Source organism: Pararge aegeria, chromosome Z (genome assembly GCF_905163445.1).
Source record: "Pararge aegeria chromosome Z, ilParAegt1.1, whole genome shotgun sequence".
NCBI lineage: Eukaryota > Metazoa > Arthropoda > Insecta > Lepidoptera > Nymphalidae > Pararge > Pararge aegeria.
Genome location: NC_053208.1, coordinates 18,459,799 through 18,475,131, shown reverse-complemented (window position 1 = coordinate 18,475,131; position 15,333 = coordinate 18,459,799). Strand labels below are relative to the sequence as shown.

Sequence of the window (15,333 nt, the reverse complement as noted above, 5' to 3'; positions counted from 1 at the left end):
ATTTCTGTTAAGAAAACCTCAGTTAAGGCTCGTAATTCGAAAATTTGTTATTTTAGCCCCTTGAATGTAAACTAAACCGTCAGTCCCGGCTATTGTCAGTGAGATCTGATAATAATTGTGAAACCCTGACACATTGGTGCAATGTGGCAAGACTTTCCTCTTTATTTTGGTCTTCTAGTAGAAGACGTCTGTGGATAGTCTGAGGATCATCCTCAGATACTTTAATTATAAAAATTATACCTTTCGAAAACTTTCATTAAGTTCCACAAAATGATAATTTAAATAGGTATCTACCCGAATTAATTGGGGTAAGCTCAGACCCTTGATGACAAAGTACGGTTGAAAGGATAAGGTTCAAAGTAAACAAAATAAATTAACCGACGACGATTAGCAGCCATATTGGCAAGTCATGATTAAATTTTTAAGAGTTTCTATAATAAAAAGTACTTATATGTTTATAATTTTTAGTAAAAACTTTTACCTGATTCCTTTTTTTCAAATGTTGCAGAATAGTCTCTTTACATCCATTAAATACTACAATATAGGCCACGGAGAATAATTATTATATGACTTACTGTAATAACAGAAATCAACAATAAAACCCGTTAAAGTCTTTGGTAGGTATGCACTCTTTGGCTTTCGATTAATCTAAATTGTAACCCTCATAATGTCCTTATATGGTACGATAATAAGTTTCTTGGGCACTATTATGTAACAGGCACCTTAATCTCTACACTTTCAAATCGCAACTACACACGAAATCTTCTCTGTGACGGCATGACGACACAAATAAAATTTAAAGTGTGTTACAGTTTGAAGGTTCTAGCGAAGAAGGGCGCTGGAATATCTCATCAAAAATCTTAAGCTTGTGAATTCGCATTAAAAAGTACCGTCATGATGGGACAATATCTTTAAGTTAGTAGATAAAAGTAGATTTATCTCCATTTTATTGGACAATTACACTTGATAATTTTTTAAACAATAAAATAAATGTTTTATCATATTTCAAATTGTGCTATTCCCACATAAACAACTCAAAGTTGGTCATTTCAAATTAATATAAAATGTTTTTTAAAAGTACACAATATTGATTTGTGAAAGAGATCATTTTGTCGATGACCAAATTAAAGTCACCTCTTAATAAAATATAAATCAGATCCTTAGTAATTACGTACCTATCCGTGGCCATAGTGGGAAACAATACGCAATAGGTATTATCTCTTACAATTATATGTTAATCATATACGTTTACAATAAGTAATAAATAAATAACAACAGGTACAAAATTATAACTTGTAGCGACTCATTCAATAGTAAGTAAAGCTTCAGAATTAATTATATAAATATAATAATCCCTGAGGCATCACGTTTTTGAAACCAATATTCGTTAATTTAAATAGATACCAAAATTTTGTTTTACTGGAACAATTAACTGGAATAAGGATCTTCGCACACTATGTCGATTCAACACCGGTTCGACTGAAATTATGCATTCGAATGGGAGATTTATACTAATTGACCCAAAGCGAACTTTAACACTTTTGTGTCAGTAGTAAGTAGGAAAACACGTTCGGCACTTCAAGCAACACTATGGTCACACGAAATAAATCTCACATTGCAAAAATTTGAGTCAAATCGGAGTTGAGTCGATATAGTCTTTGAAAGCCATATAAACTGATCTGGTACCTGAACGTTCACATAACGTTCACAAAGCTCACTAAACTTTTACGAAATACCTATGATACTCATTACTCACGCATTATAGGTATTTTGTAAAAGTTTAGTGAGCTGTCAAGTTCGTCCGTACAAATTTTAGTTACGAGTATAATTGAGTGGTTACGATTGTTCTTCATAGCGAATGAGCACAGAGTAACATGTAAATTTCTAATCTGTATTATTTTTGTAGAAACATTTACTATTGAATAAGTGACAATACGTAATGAGTAATAAAGATAAATGAAATAATTGTGATATTGCTACGCATGAGACAAGTGTATTGAGTTGTAGATTTTTCATTATTTTTTTGTCAATTATGAATTGGCAACAGAAAATGCGCAAGTTTCAGACTTTTAAAGAATTACTTGCGAAGGCTATGACATTCTCACCGGGGTATGAATGTCATGTTCTTTACACACACTTGTAGCGTTTAGCAACTAATTGAAGTTTTGTTTAACAAAATACAACATGAAAAATAACCCCTAAACTAAATTAAAATAATAAATTAATATCACCGACAGAGATCCAAAACTAATAAGTAGTATATAATCACTAATGTCTAGACATGTTATTGAGATTGTAATGGGGCACATTTAAGCAAGGTAGGTAATATTTAGACCAGGGAAAATAAAGGTTAATCTTGTGTATTTATTAGAATGAAAAAAGGCTGAAGATGTCAATCCAATTATTATTCGTCCGATAATATGAATATCAGATTATTAAATATTCTGAATTGGAATCGAGACGGAATGCCTACATCGAAGCTTATACTTTTGAAATAGTTATTTATTTTGTTGTTGTTTGTTGTGTGTTAGTTATAAAAATGTTTATTTTTCAAAGCTAAGGTTTGTGTAGCTCTTATTGGTGAGTTGAGCCATGCTTTTTAAATAAAGCAATCTTATTGGGGTTTGCCTCAATGCCTCAAAGCCTTAAGTAGTAGGTGGCGAACTACTATTTGTGACTTGTGTCTTAATAATGAAATTTATAGTGTATCTTTATTTAGTTGACTCTGTTCTACCTCACTGAAACGTGCCTCTGAGATAATAATAGATTATTAATACATACTTGCATTATAATTGATAGTAGTTAAATGTGAATTGTCTTACTCAATTCACATTTGGCGATCGATTGTTTGTTGGTAAATTTATGTTTACTTAACCAGGTGAATTGGGAAGTTATATCAACTTGTGAGAACCATGAATGCCGTATTGAATTAATAATCTGCACATATCTGGTTCGTATAATTGCATTACAATTAACATCAATAACATAATACATAGGTACTTGTATGGAACATTTAGTTATATTAATTACGATTATATGCTTTAATCTATCGACTAACACAATAATATTATGAGTATATATTATGCTTGCAATCAGCGCAGTGGCTGTTGTCTTGAAGTTTAAACCTTTCGGTTTTATATTGTTGAAAATTCGTGATTTCATTTAATTTGTTAAATTAGAATACCTAACCTCATTTCATAAGCCCCATCCATAATCTCGTAGATCTAGACGTACCTACTTCTATCTAGATGTAGTTTTATCATTATTGTTTCCAAAAGTTTTAACCAGTCCAATATATCTTAACATTCCTATTCCTAATTTTAAGGCCATTACCCAATTCATTGTTTCCAAACATATTATTTATTTAAATTTGAACGTTTAAGGAATTGATATCCCTTTTTTGTATAGAAATACGTTTATTGTATTATATAAATAATAAACCATCGTTTTTTTTACTTAGCTTTTTTTTTAAAGCTGTTAAATGCCCTAAGATATTTTTCAAAAACCAATTGATCTAGATATTATTCGATTATAATGAAAAATATCATCTTGGGCATGTCTCCGCTTTGACGGTTAGGTATTATTTTTACAAAAGTAGGTATTATATTGTCCACTTAAGTTGTCAATTTTAAGAAAGTACCTATCATCATTCATACCTACTAAAAGTAAAAATAGATATGATTTAAAATATGGTTTGAATGAAAATAAACTGATATCTTTAGGTTTTGTGCCTTAATTAAGATTATACAATTGAGCCATTAAACTGCAACAACGTGGTAACTTTGTTTTAGTTAGTTTTTATAAAACACTAGAGTTGCGTAAATATTATTTTTTACTACGACAAATTGAAACGAAGCGATAATTTTTGCAAGTGAATGTGATGCTTAGTTTTGAATTAATTTTTTCCTACTTTTTCATGACGTTTACTTCACGGCCTAACGACGGTAAGTAATATTAAGTATATTTCCAGAATTTTATTCTAAATATTTCTTTTTATCGTATCTATTTACACATATATTTTTCGCTTCGTGACAAGTTACGTCGCTTGGTATACGCGTTAGATTAGGGTTAAGAATAGTTTATTACATAAAATATCACAATTCTGAGAAAAGTCGCCTAAAAAAGTTAAAATTAATGTTCTAATATATAAAATTAAGTCGTTACATACTGATATTTTATGGGTGTTAACGACTTTTTCAAGTAAATAATAATGACATGTAATTGGGATGGGAAAAATTCATTTGATATGTTTCTGGCTTTGAGTTTTGTTTAAACAACATAACCATTTTTTATATATTTTGTTAAGCTTTTTAGTTGATATAAATATTTAATCATCCAAGTGTTATGGGATTATTTAAGGTAATAAATTCGGAATATTAAATTATTGTGAAATTGATACTCCACGTCACTACAGTAAATACGAGTACAATGTTATATGTTTTTCTTTAATAAGTTGTAAATATTTCACTGTATAAATAAAGTTTGAATTTGTATAAAAATAAAAATAATGTTAGTTATTTTTTGATTTTAGAGTAGTGATAATCATGAGTAAAAAAAAAACTGTTAATGAAAAATAAATTCAGAATGTTTATCTGCAGGTGGTATGATGCAGTAAGGTATGATGATTCGGCAGGTATCGAACTCATATACTCATAAAATATTAAAAATTGATTGAATATTATTTTATCCATAGAATCTCAAACTCACATCTTACGTAGACACATTTTGTAACTTAAACGAGATATTGCAGAAAACAGTTGTAGCAGTGTTCAGTTTCGACAACTTGCGACGAAAAAATCGCTTACGTAGCTTGTTAAGTGTGTTTTTCGTCAAAACCTTGTTTTGTTTCATAGAAAGATTTGATTGACGATCGAATCTGCTGAAAATAATGCTCTGCGTCAGCATATGAAATTCGATCGATTTTAAATTGTGACAGTAAAATGTGTTCTATGTTGGTATATCTAATTTCACACCTTCATTATTTATGACATTGAAATCGTTAGTTTGCACGTAGTCCTCTCGTGACTTTCGTAGTAAACCACGTCAGAAATTAGTTATAGTAGGTACATCGAACTTATCTGGCACGGTAACCAAAAATGCAACTAATTGACACCGTGTGAAGATGTAATTTGGCATGCTAGTTGCTGAAATTTCTCATGCTGCACTGATACCGACCCAAATAAACTGGGACTATACTAGCTTTGACTGTCACGATTTCTATGTCATAGTCTGCGAGCCTTGTCTAATATTATGATACAGTGTTGAGATCAGAGTTTTGATAATATTCAGTTACAATTTTCAATTAATAAATAATTTCAGTATGATACCAAAAGTTACCTTTTTTAGAGAAATATTATCGTTCAAACATTGTATCACACCTTTTTTAAATAAGATCAATTCGCCGATTGCCGTATCGCTTTGAGCCATTCGGTTGTTAAAAAAAGTAACATAATGTATAAAATACAGACGGAACGTGCTTCGACATTAATTAGTACAAATCTTGAAACTTCTTTAATTATGACTGTTGTGTGTTGAAATTAGAATTTCTGATTAAAAAACTGTGTAGTACATCAGCTGGTATGCCAGTCAAAAATGTATGTTGAAAAGTATTTTTTTCTTGCCGTTACACAAATTCCGTCTACTTTTAACTATTGAAACATTTTTTATGCATAAAAAATTATACAACTAAAAAAATACATAAATTGAATAACATTAAATAAATGTTATAATAAAATTAAAAATACCCATTCAAAATGCTTTTGGCATTGAAATAATACCTATTTTATCTGTGCGTTCATTTTTGCTACTAAATTAAATACCAAATCGTAAATTAAATAGAAGTTTTTGTCGTGCCAAGTCTGAGAGGTTTAGTCCCAGTTGTCGTATGTGACATCCGGGTATGCCCATGGTGGCCGTGGGTAGGATGTGTGGTAGGAGACGCTGTTAGTACGCTCGTCGTATCTAAAAAAAAAACCCCCTGTGAAGATCCACATCTGAACCAATAATATAATGCGAAAAAGTTATACACTTAACATAAATTATCTCAGGAACTACCAGTTCGTTAAGTAACCTTTATTTATAAAAACCTTTGGTCTACGACTCATAATTTCGAGCAGGTGCATAGTTAATTTTGTCATATAAACTGTTTGCATGACCGCCGACACGACATCGTATTGAAACGCTAAATTGCCTTGTGGCACGTCTTTGTCGGTAGGCTAATAACGTTTGCCACTTGCCTTAGAGCCCCCCGCTTCCACCAGGATATTGCAAATAATACTAATTATGGTAGAATAATGCGTTTATTTCATTTATGTAAGGCATTATAGTTTCATTTGGTAATTGATGTACTATATCTGTGCATGTCTATGTATTGTATCTGACGTAAGAAATAACAGATACGAAGATCTGTTATTTCTTTGAGTTCTTACTCAGCTCTACTCTTATATTTTCCCCAAATTCGAGGGCTTTAGAGATAAGTTTTCCTTGTGGACGTCCTGTCCTTTTTATGGTAATTTTTAAATTTCTGGTACTAAATAAATAAATAAGGGCTTTTATTTCAAGTCACTAAGCTTGACACAGCTGCAAGTGTGAGAGACTCACGAGACTCTTATCACCTGCGTAGTACCAGAGAAGTGATAGCATTAGCCCGACGTTACAGTGGTAGGCTGCGTAGCATGTTGTTATACTTGCTACGGAACTACGTCTCTAGTACGTAGCACATTATTACGTAAAAGCTGAGATCTATAAAATTGCTAAGCCTTAGAGATTAGCACCTAACTTCAGATTTCAGAACAAGTCGATATATCAATGGTTTATTGGATCTTATTAAAGCTTTTCTTCCTTATGAGTTACGGAAAAAAACGTTAACAAAAAAAAAATCTGGATAAATTTGTTGTGGGCTCTTCTAAAACCAGGGCGCGTTTGGAACCCTCCTACCTTTAGTTTTAAGTTCACGAATGCAGTTATCACCATCACTAACAGTAATGTAATGAACGCTTCATTAGTGCCTGTGATAAGGTCTACATATAATAATATAAAACATTTTTGAATTTGAATTGGAATTTATAGTTTATATTGTGGTTTGCACCATGTTCTCATACCTGATATAAAAAAAAAGTTGTTCTTCCAAAAAACTTAATCTTAATATCGAAGAAAAAATGTATGTCTGACCTGATTAAATAAGTTTATTTCCGTCGTCTTATCAAAGAATGAATATAATCTTTGCTAAGCCACAGATTCTAATCTTAGATTTTATAAACTTATCACACTAATTATGCTGTGTATAATCCAACATTAACTAACATTTCAAAGTGCCCACAAAATTTCAATCCTTCTCGTCCGTTTAAGTTAGAAAATGTTATTAATTGTTACGGCGCCGTAGAAATTAAACAAAGATGTTTCACTTATTTCGGCTTTAGGTTTTGTAATGTTTCTCTCTGTGATTCAAGAGTCGTAAATTAAATGTATTTCTATCTCGACGTTAAATTTTAAATACAGATTTTATTTTACTAACAGAGGTAAGTTAAGGCTAAGGCTAGCATCCACATAGATCTCCGCTTTAGAGTTTTTAAAGTTTGCGCAATTTGTGACACACGCGATGTAGTGTACTAACCTTAACATCTTCGGTGTTGGTACGTTCAGTAAAATGCAGTTTTCGTGGATTTTGTAAATAAAATTGATGTATTATTTTGTACAACGAAAAATTTATAGATACTAAAACATACCGAGTTTCCACTTGCATAGGTCCGGTGTTGCGGCTGGTCGACTGCACTGGTTCCAAAGTAGGCTCATGCCAAGTGAGAATAGTATCCACAAACCTACAAAGGACAATATTGCCATAACAAATCGAAGGTAGATAAGTCCGAAGATATTCTAGCGGGAAAATGCGGTTTTGTGGATGGACTGCGTTTATTTCATATTATTGGAAACTTGTGCATAAAAAGTCCCTTATTCTATCCCAGGATCGAATGTGCCTCTGTGACAGATTCAATCAAGATCGGTTCGACAGCTCGTCAGCTGGGAAAAGATACACAATTTAACACTTCCGCAAAATATTTATTACGGATTGGGTATTTTAGTATCGGTATATGAATCTTAATTCTTACGCACATACCAACTCTCTTTAGCATTGAGAGATTTCAAGCTTAGACCCTCCCCGTTGCTCCAATACAGACTTGCGGATTTTTACGATAGACGGGCTATTTTCCGTACGTTTGATAATGTAATATTATTACTTGTCAGAAAAAAAAGCTGCGTGCTTTTAAAGGTTGGAAGAAAGACTTTTTTAAAACCAATTCATAAAATCTATTATCACATGGGATGACATTAAATTGGGATTAAATTATTTGTTTGGTGCTAAAACGAAAAACGTACTCGGTTTTTGTGTGAATCATTTCATACAAATTAATACCGGAATATTTAATACCGGGTTACTGAAAAAGTTTTATTTTTATATTTTATAACAAATGTAAATACTATACACACACTCAAAGTAATGAATGTTCATATTGACCATTTTGGTAGCAGGCCACAGAATTCAGAACATTCTGAGTTCTGTGCTGGCAATTTATAACATGCAGTACTCACTGCAGTTCCGGGTTTCCATACATTCCATTGCCGTCGCCTTCGAAAATGTTGCGGTCTCCAGTAGTCATGCTCTGATTAGTCGCGGGTGGGATGGTGGTGCGGTCCAATGGATTTGGTTGAGGTGGAGTCGGGGCTCGTGGCATAGGTGGGTTTTTTTCCAAAGTAGAGTTCTTAATTCCATACTTGAAGTACATGAACAAGCCTAAAACGGTATAACTGTTGTTATTGTTTGCATTTCGCTAAAAAAATAATAAATAATGTTGAAACACACAATTAAACCAGTAAAGGACATGGAAAAATGTCTGTTAAACTTAATTTGTATCATATACTTTTTTCATGTTATTTTTAAAATGACTTTACCTATTATTTTTATAGCTTGCGGAAATTTTGTCCTTGGCCTTTACTTTTTTGAATTCTATAAAAACAGTTAGAGCTAGAAACAAGAAACAAAACAAGACTAAGCAAGAAACTATGTCCTGGTATCTACTAGTTAATTGTTGTATAATACTTATATATTCCACAAAAATAGACGAAATTAAAGCTGTTAGAGACTTCACCTTTGTACGTAATTCAATGAATATATTTGAAATGTCAAGCTTTAATTAAATATAGAATAATCGATAAAGGTAATTGCAAAAACTCGAAACGACAGAAGGCGTCGACTCGTGGTCAAAATCCGATATGAAAAATGAGTCCACTATTTTATTTTTATGCCTATGTTTATGGTAATAAAACAACGCAACACTGACCACGCAATCTATCACTTTATCAGAAAAGCTAATAAAAATATCGCAATTTATTCTAAAAATAATCAGAATAACAAATATGTACTTTGAATACAATTCGCCACAAACTTAACTGTACACAAACGAAACAAAACACCAAAAGTTACCAAAAATCATCCAGATGGTGAATCGAATAAGAGTCAGAATGGAAAGATTTAAAATCAGGTAAATGTTGGATAGAATAGCGATGGCGGGAACGAAGGGCAGGCACGGTGTCGCGTATATCAGGTTAGCTCTGGAATTAAAAAGTACGCTTGTAGTTTATTAAAGTTCATAAAATTAACATAAATTGTTAATATTTATCACAAGCCTATTAAGTATCACTTAAATTACTAGGTATTTTACTTGGCATCGTTTAAAAAAATTATGTGGAAAATAATTTATTTTTTGGTAGTTAAGTTATTCGCTTTTGTTAAATTTATTATCAATGTCGGAACCTTTTATACTTAAGCAAAAACGAAAAATTTTTGCTCAAAATTTACGCTCCTAAATCTCTTTCGCCCCTGGTTACCAACGTGCCCAATCTATCAATTTATATAAGCGGCCCAGCACAGCTATTCGTTGAACGCCAGCTTACTTCGTAAAACAATAACGACTTAAGAACCAGTGTTAAATAGCCGTTACGTTCTTTAAAAAAGTCACTTAAAACGGTTATTATCAGGGACCTAAATCTTTTAACCGATTGCTTATCAGTTTCCTTGTCTGAAAGTTTACTAGGTTGACTGGCCTTTCGTTTTCTATCTCGCGAAAAGCAGTGCGCAAACCTAATTGACGAACTTAATAATATAAAATAATTCGACACTGTTTTCATGCTCTTTAAGTAAATACTACTGTTTTTTTTTATCTCATTGTTGTTATAATTAAATGTACTTAACATTGAGAAAAGTAGATTGCTTTGTTGATTGTAAAATGTGCTTGATGTTTTTAAATTAGTATAGAAATAATACCCTACTTATTTGTATGCCTATCTGTAAATACCATGAGTCTACTACTACATTAAAATCCTTTTGCATTGCGAAGTCAAGTACCCTGCTAGTTTATAACTGTAACTATTTCACCTTCTCATCTCAGAATCCAATTTCATATTGCTTAACCTTTTCTTCAGTTTCACATAGGGAAATATCACGTAATTATTTTCCTTTATTCATTGAAGCGAGTATAATACTCTTATAATAAGTGTTTCGTAACTAAAAAAACATTACACCATCGACATTTCAGTATCAGATTGTGCATTGTAGTATTCCAATGATTTACAGGAGGTGATTTGCTATATCGTTTACTTTACGGATATCAGTTCTCTCTACTTACCTACTACACTAATATTTAAAAACCATCCAACAAATAACAACATTAAAACAGAGGATTTATAATTCAAAATAAATTTTGATAACAACAATGTTGACATAATGACGATTGGAAGGTTGTTTGAAATTTTATAACTTTCGAAGTTATATTTAAATATTATTGAATATTTCAAAAAATACAAATGAAATAACGAAACCAGTGGCGTGCTCTGGGTTTCTTACCAGGGTATGCATACACCAGGAAAATTGCATAAAACGGCACAAATTCTCCTCCTATACGAGTTATATATCAATGTTAGGGTATGCAGTGCTTTTGTACATGTATGGAGTGCACGCCACTGAACGAAACGCCAATTGAAATAAATAACTTTTAAGTAGGTACTTAATATAATAAGCTTATAGTTTGTTGGCGTTTAAATAAACCAAAAGAATGTGGAGTTTATTTTCATTACCGATTTTGCGGTTTTCGGGAGATGGCCAGGAGAGTGATGAAAATTGCCACAACAAGTACGATCATGAGTCCAGCCGTAAAACTTGATTCGCTTGGTGATCCATAGGCAGCTAGCGTATCGAACAAGATAATCAGCACGAATAAAATGCCAACGGCCTTGATGACGAACAAACCTGAAAAATATCCTGTTTTATTGGTACGTCTAACAGAGAAATAAAATTCAATTCAACAATTTTTTTCCATGAAACTAACTGTGCACTTGGTAATTAATTATTTTATTCTGAACACGATATTTTGATTAATAAACATAAATCAGAAAAGTTTATCCAATAACATATTTTTGATATTTTTAAAACATTGCCAAGCAAAACAAGCTACGTTCAAAAATTAGTGCATTAGATACAAACTAGTCAAACTTTTTTACCGGGATTTCTCTTTTTTTTTTACATCGAAGAGCTTTGATACAAAAGCAACTGTACGAAATGAAATTTACGATTGTCGTAAGTATTGAATGTTAACGAATATTATTTTTAGTATCTTTGCAAGTAGTAGTATTTATGTAATTATTGTAAAAATTGTTATAAATGTACCAGAGTCACGGGTAGCAGGTCCACGGTCTACCCACGGGAAAAATCCAGGACATAGGTAAGACAATTCGTTGATGCGGCGGTAGATTGAGTTGAAGAACCGAGCGAGTCGTGAAGGGCTGGCGGTACATCCGGTTGGTACTGTTCCTTTATAAAAAAAAAAAAATTAGTGTCTGTTTAAGTTAGTTCTGCCCAAAATCGATTAATGACTTTTTTTATTTATCCTCAACAAGCTAGCCCTTGACTGCACTCTTAGCTAGAGGTTTGTGTGTTAGGAAGGTATCTAACTTGTTTCGAATAGTTATTACCTATATCACTAATCGCTACATAACTGCCACCGCTTTGTCAGTAGGGTGATAATTAACCACGAACGAAGCCTTCCATCAGACTAGACCACAGAAATTGCAGAAATTATAAATCCCCAAATTGCCCTTGCCGGAAATCGATCCTGAGGACCATTTTTTATACTAGAGACTTCACAACTATTATGCCTGATATAAAACAATGATGCGGTCTGAGTTGGGGCGCTCTTGCCTAGAAAATGCATATTCACTCTTGCCTTGAAAGCATTCAAGAGCCCACTCGCCAAAGTATGTCCTGTAAAAAACCGCCAGGCAGGCAACATTACGACGGTGCAGCAAGTTGTGTAGTTTCTTAGAGTAAGGGATTCGTTGCCGATGATTCTTCTGGCGCGAGGATCCAAGGAGTCTAAGGCTTCAGCCTGGTACTTGGCAGAGCCATCCCACAGGTGACTACTGTATTCCATGCTGGATCGGATTTGAGCCTGGTAAAGTGTAAGAAGTTGTCCCGGCGTGAAATACCGCTTAACTTTGTTGAGGATACCCAGTTTTTTAACAGCAGCTTATACTCGATACTTTTCCCATGGTTGAGATTGGACCTTTGCTTACGCTCATCATTGCGCCATAGTTGTCTTCAAAATGTATGCGTAGATGCACGTTTTAATGAAGGTTTCACAACACTTTTTTTGTGACATTCGTAAAACTTAACGAATATATATTTTTACACTTGAAGTATATTTCTTACGTCTGAATAAATTATCCTGCATTTCCAGTTCCTGTTTGGAGTACGCTGACCTTTCCCACGCAAATTGCTTTTCGATTATCAGGTACCAACTTACCTACCTGCCACTAACATGTGATATACCTTAAATGATAAAGTTAGCTTCCGTTGTTTGTGTTTGTTCGTTCTGGGGCTTAGAATTTGTAAGCGAATCAAAATAATTACTTGTGTCTGTAACAGGTAACCACTACAAAACGACAGTGGGTTACGTTCTTACAAAGTGATACAATACATAATAGATAAATCTTTAAGAATATACTCCGAATTTCAGACCAGCAGGTGTCTACATGTCCTTATCCCAGATTATGTGTCTTATTCAATTTGAATGCCTACTTATTGTTTTGGATTTGGCATATTTTTTTACGACTAATCATCTGCAGGCGTCAACCCTCCATTGGAATATTTTTGGTGGCATAACCGTCACTTTTCAGTACAAAGGATTGAAAGCACATGATAAAACTCCGAACCCTTTTGGAGAAGTTCCTTCAGGATTATAGTAATCAGAAAGTCTTAAGACGCCGTTTATTTTACAGGGCTCAATTATTGTAATAACATGGACATATCACACAATAAATATTAAAACGAATAAAGCCATTTATTAATCTTGACAAATTACTCACCGTAAAATTCGTTCTCATTGTTCGCGTTAACCAAATAGGCGTCATCTTGTCCGTATTCGTCGCTCTCATCGCCTGGAAGAGTGTCATCAGAATCGGGGGAGCTGTGAAAATACTAAGTCGCTTAGCGGTGCGCAAGCATGTTTAATTAATATAGATAAATTGATAGATGTTCGGCCGGCCTTTCGCCAAAGCGCAATTCGCAATTCGCAGCGCGAACCTATCATTTACCTGCGGGTAACTCGACGGATCATCACCCTTTGGCTAGATTGGACAACGTGCGGTTGGCCAAGTCCCTGAAACAATGCAGAAATATAGGGGTGAAACCACAATAAAATACCTAAATTAAAGTAGTCTTGCCGACCGCGAGGTAACGACGTAAAAAAGGTAACGACGTATTTCATGCAACAAAAATGTCATTATGTTTATTGGCTTTTGATTTCTCTTTTAAGAATGCTTCAGTATTTAAGTATTCAAAAGGTGCACTTTATTTATTATATATTATATAAACCGCTTGCTATCTAAGTAATTCCTGTAGACATACAATTTATAGGAGACGGTTCCAGAAAAGAGAACGCCAACCCGTAATCGAACAATATACCGGATCACTTACAAAGTTTGAATTAGAAAACAAAGTTTGGCTTATAAGACAATTACGAGGAGACGAGTAATTAAACATGAATTTCTATGAGGGATTTAAATCTATAACAAGTACTGTTTTTAATATCGCTATCTTCTTGCTCTATTATTAATATTTACCATCAAGCCAAAAAAATATAGAGAGACTCGAATAGTGGTGCTGAAGGATAATTCTGGGTATGACAAATAAATCTATTCTCCAGGAGCTTAACATAAAGCAGGCGCCTATCTTCCACGTTCCAAGCACTTAGATATTTTTAGTTTCCTTGGACATGTGTCTAGGCGTAAAGGCGTGCTCATTCAACTACTTGTAGTTTAAGGGAAAGACGAGGAGACCAGAGCACGTGGAAGGTCACCGATGATAAAATAAAGTTTGCAGCACTACAGTATTTATCACGGAATAATTATCAGATTATCAAGCGATCCACAACAACTAGATGACGACCACGTCTGTCAAGACTGGAAGAAAACACCTGGTTCAAGATGCTTTGATAGATTGATGATTGAATGATTAAAGATGATTAGAAGAAATATTAGCACCTCAAGTAGAACACAAAGTATGTTAAATTTAATTTAATACTTATTACGTTCGCGTATAATAACAGGAGACTCTAGTCTAAACCATTTTCATTATTTATTTTTAGCGATTGAAATTTATAAAGAGAAAATAAATTTAATGTAGCGAGAAAAAAGTTATTATAAACGGTCAGACTTAATTAAACTGGTCAACTACTCGAAGTTCTGTCCCCCGTTATACTGCTAGTTAATTGAGACGAGAACGGACTTAAGTAGTAGGTACAATTTCTTTGGAAAGCATATTTAAGAGGCTCTATTTTAAGCAATCTCATTACGTAAAGAGTTGCGGTGAAATTTCGTCACGTCAAAGATAATCCGTTCAAGTTTAATGTCGAAAATTGTGAGGAGCAAAGATGGCTACAAGCTGGGAGAGCTTTGAGTTTTCTTAACGACACAAAAATCTTCTCTATTTAGTATCCTGTAAAATCATAGTAAAGGGTATATTTTATAGTTAGAATATTATTATTTGAGGAAGAAACTAAACTAGTTTTTAAAAACACCCCTTGTCTTCCCGCGTAGTGAGGTGAGTAAGGGAATATAACGGAAATCGTTCAGCAGCTTACGATCAGAGGCGTGCACTGGGTTTTTGACACGGGTATGCATAAAGAAGGAAGATGCCATAAAATGAAAAATCCTTCGAATTTATGAGTTATACAAAAATTTTAGGGTAGGCAGTGCTTTTGTGCATTTATGAAGTGCATGCCACTG

The 15,333-nt window shown here is 33.3% G+C and overlaps 1 protein-coding gene across 1 annotated transcript in view; it reads right to left on the bottom strand.

Moving 5' to 3' along the window:
* Nucleotides 1-5,755: 5,755 nt before the first annotated feature.
* Nucleotides 5,756-15,333, bottom strand: part of LOC120636254 (probable cationic amino acid transporter) — a 132,902-nt gene continuing 123,324 nt past the window's right edge. The window contains exons 11-18 of the mRNA XM_039907641.1: nucleotides 13,642-13,706; nucleotides 13,414-13,514; nucleotides 11,717-11,860; nucleotides 11,128-11,299; nucleotides 9,479-9,606; nucleotides 8,587-8,788; nucleotides 7,725-7,817; nucleotides 5,756-5,961 (exon numbers count right to left, since the gene is read on the bottom strand). Of these exons, the coding sequence (XP_039763575.1) occupies nucleotides 5,868-5,961; nucleotides 7,725-7,817; nucleotides 8,587-8,788; nucleotides 9,479-9,606; nucleotides 11,128-11,299; nucleotides 11,717-11,860; nucleotides 13,414-13,514; nucleotides 13,642-13,706 (999 nt within the window). The 3' untranslated portion in view covers nucleotides 5,756-5,867. The remainder of the gene's footprint in view (nucleotides 5,962-7,724; nucleotides 7,818-8,586; nucleotides 8,789-9,478; nucleotides 9,607-11,127; nucleotides 11,300-11,716; nucleotides 11,861-13,413; nucleotides 13,515-13,641; nucleotides 13,707-15,333) is intronic.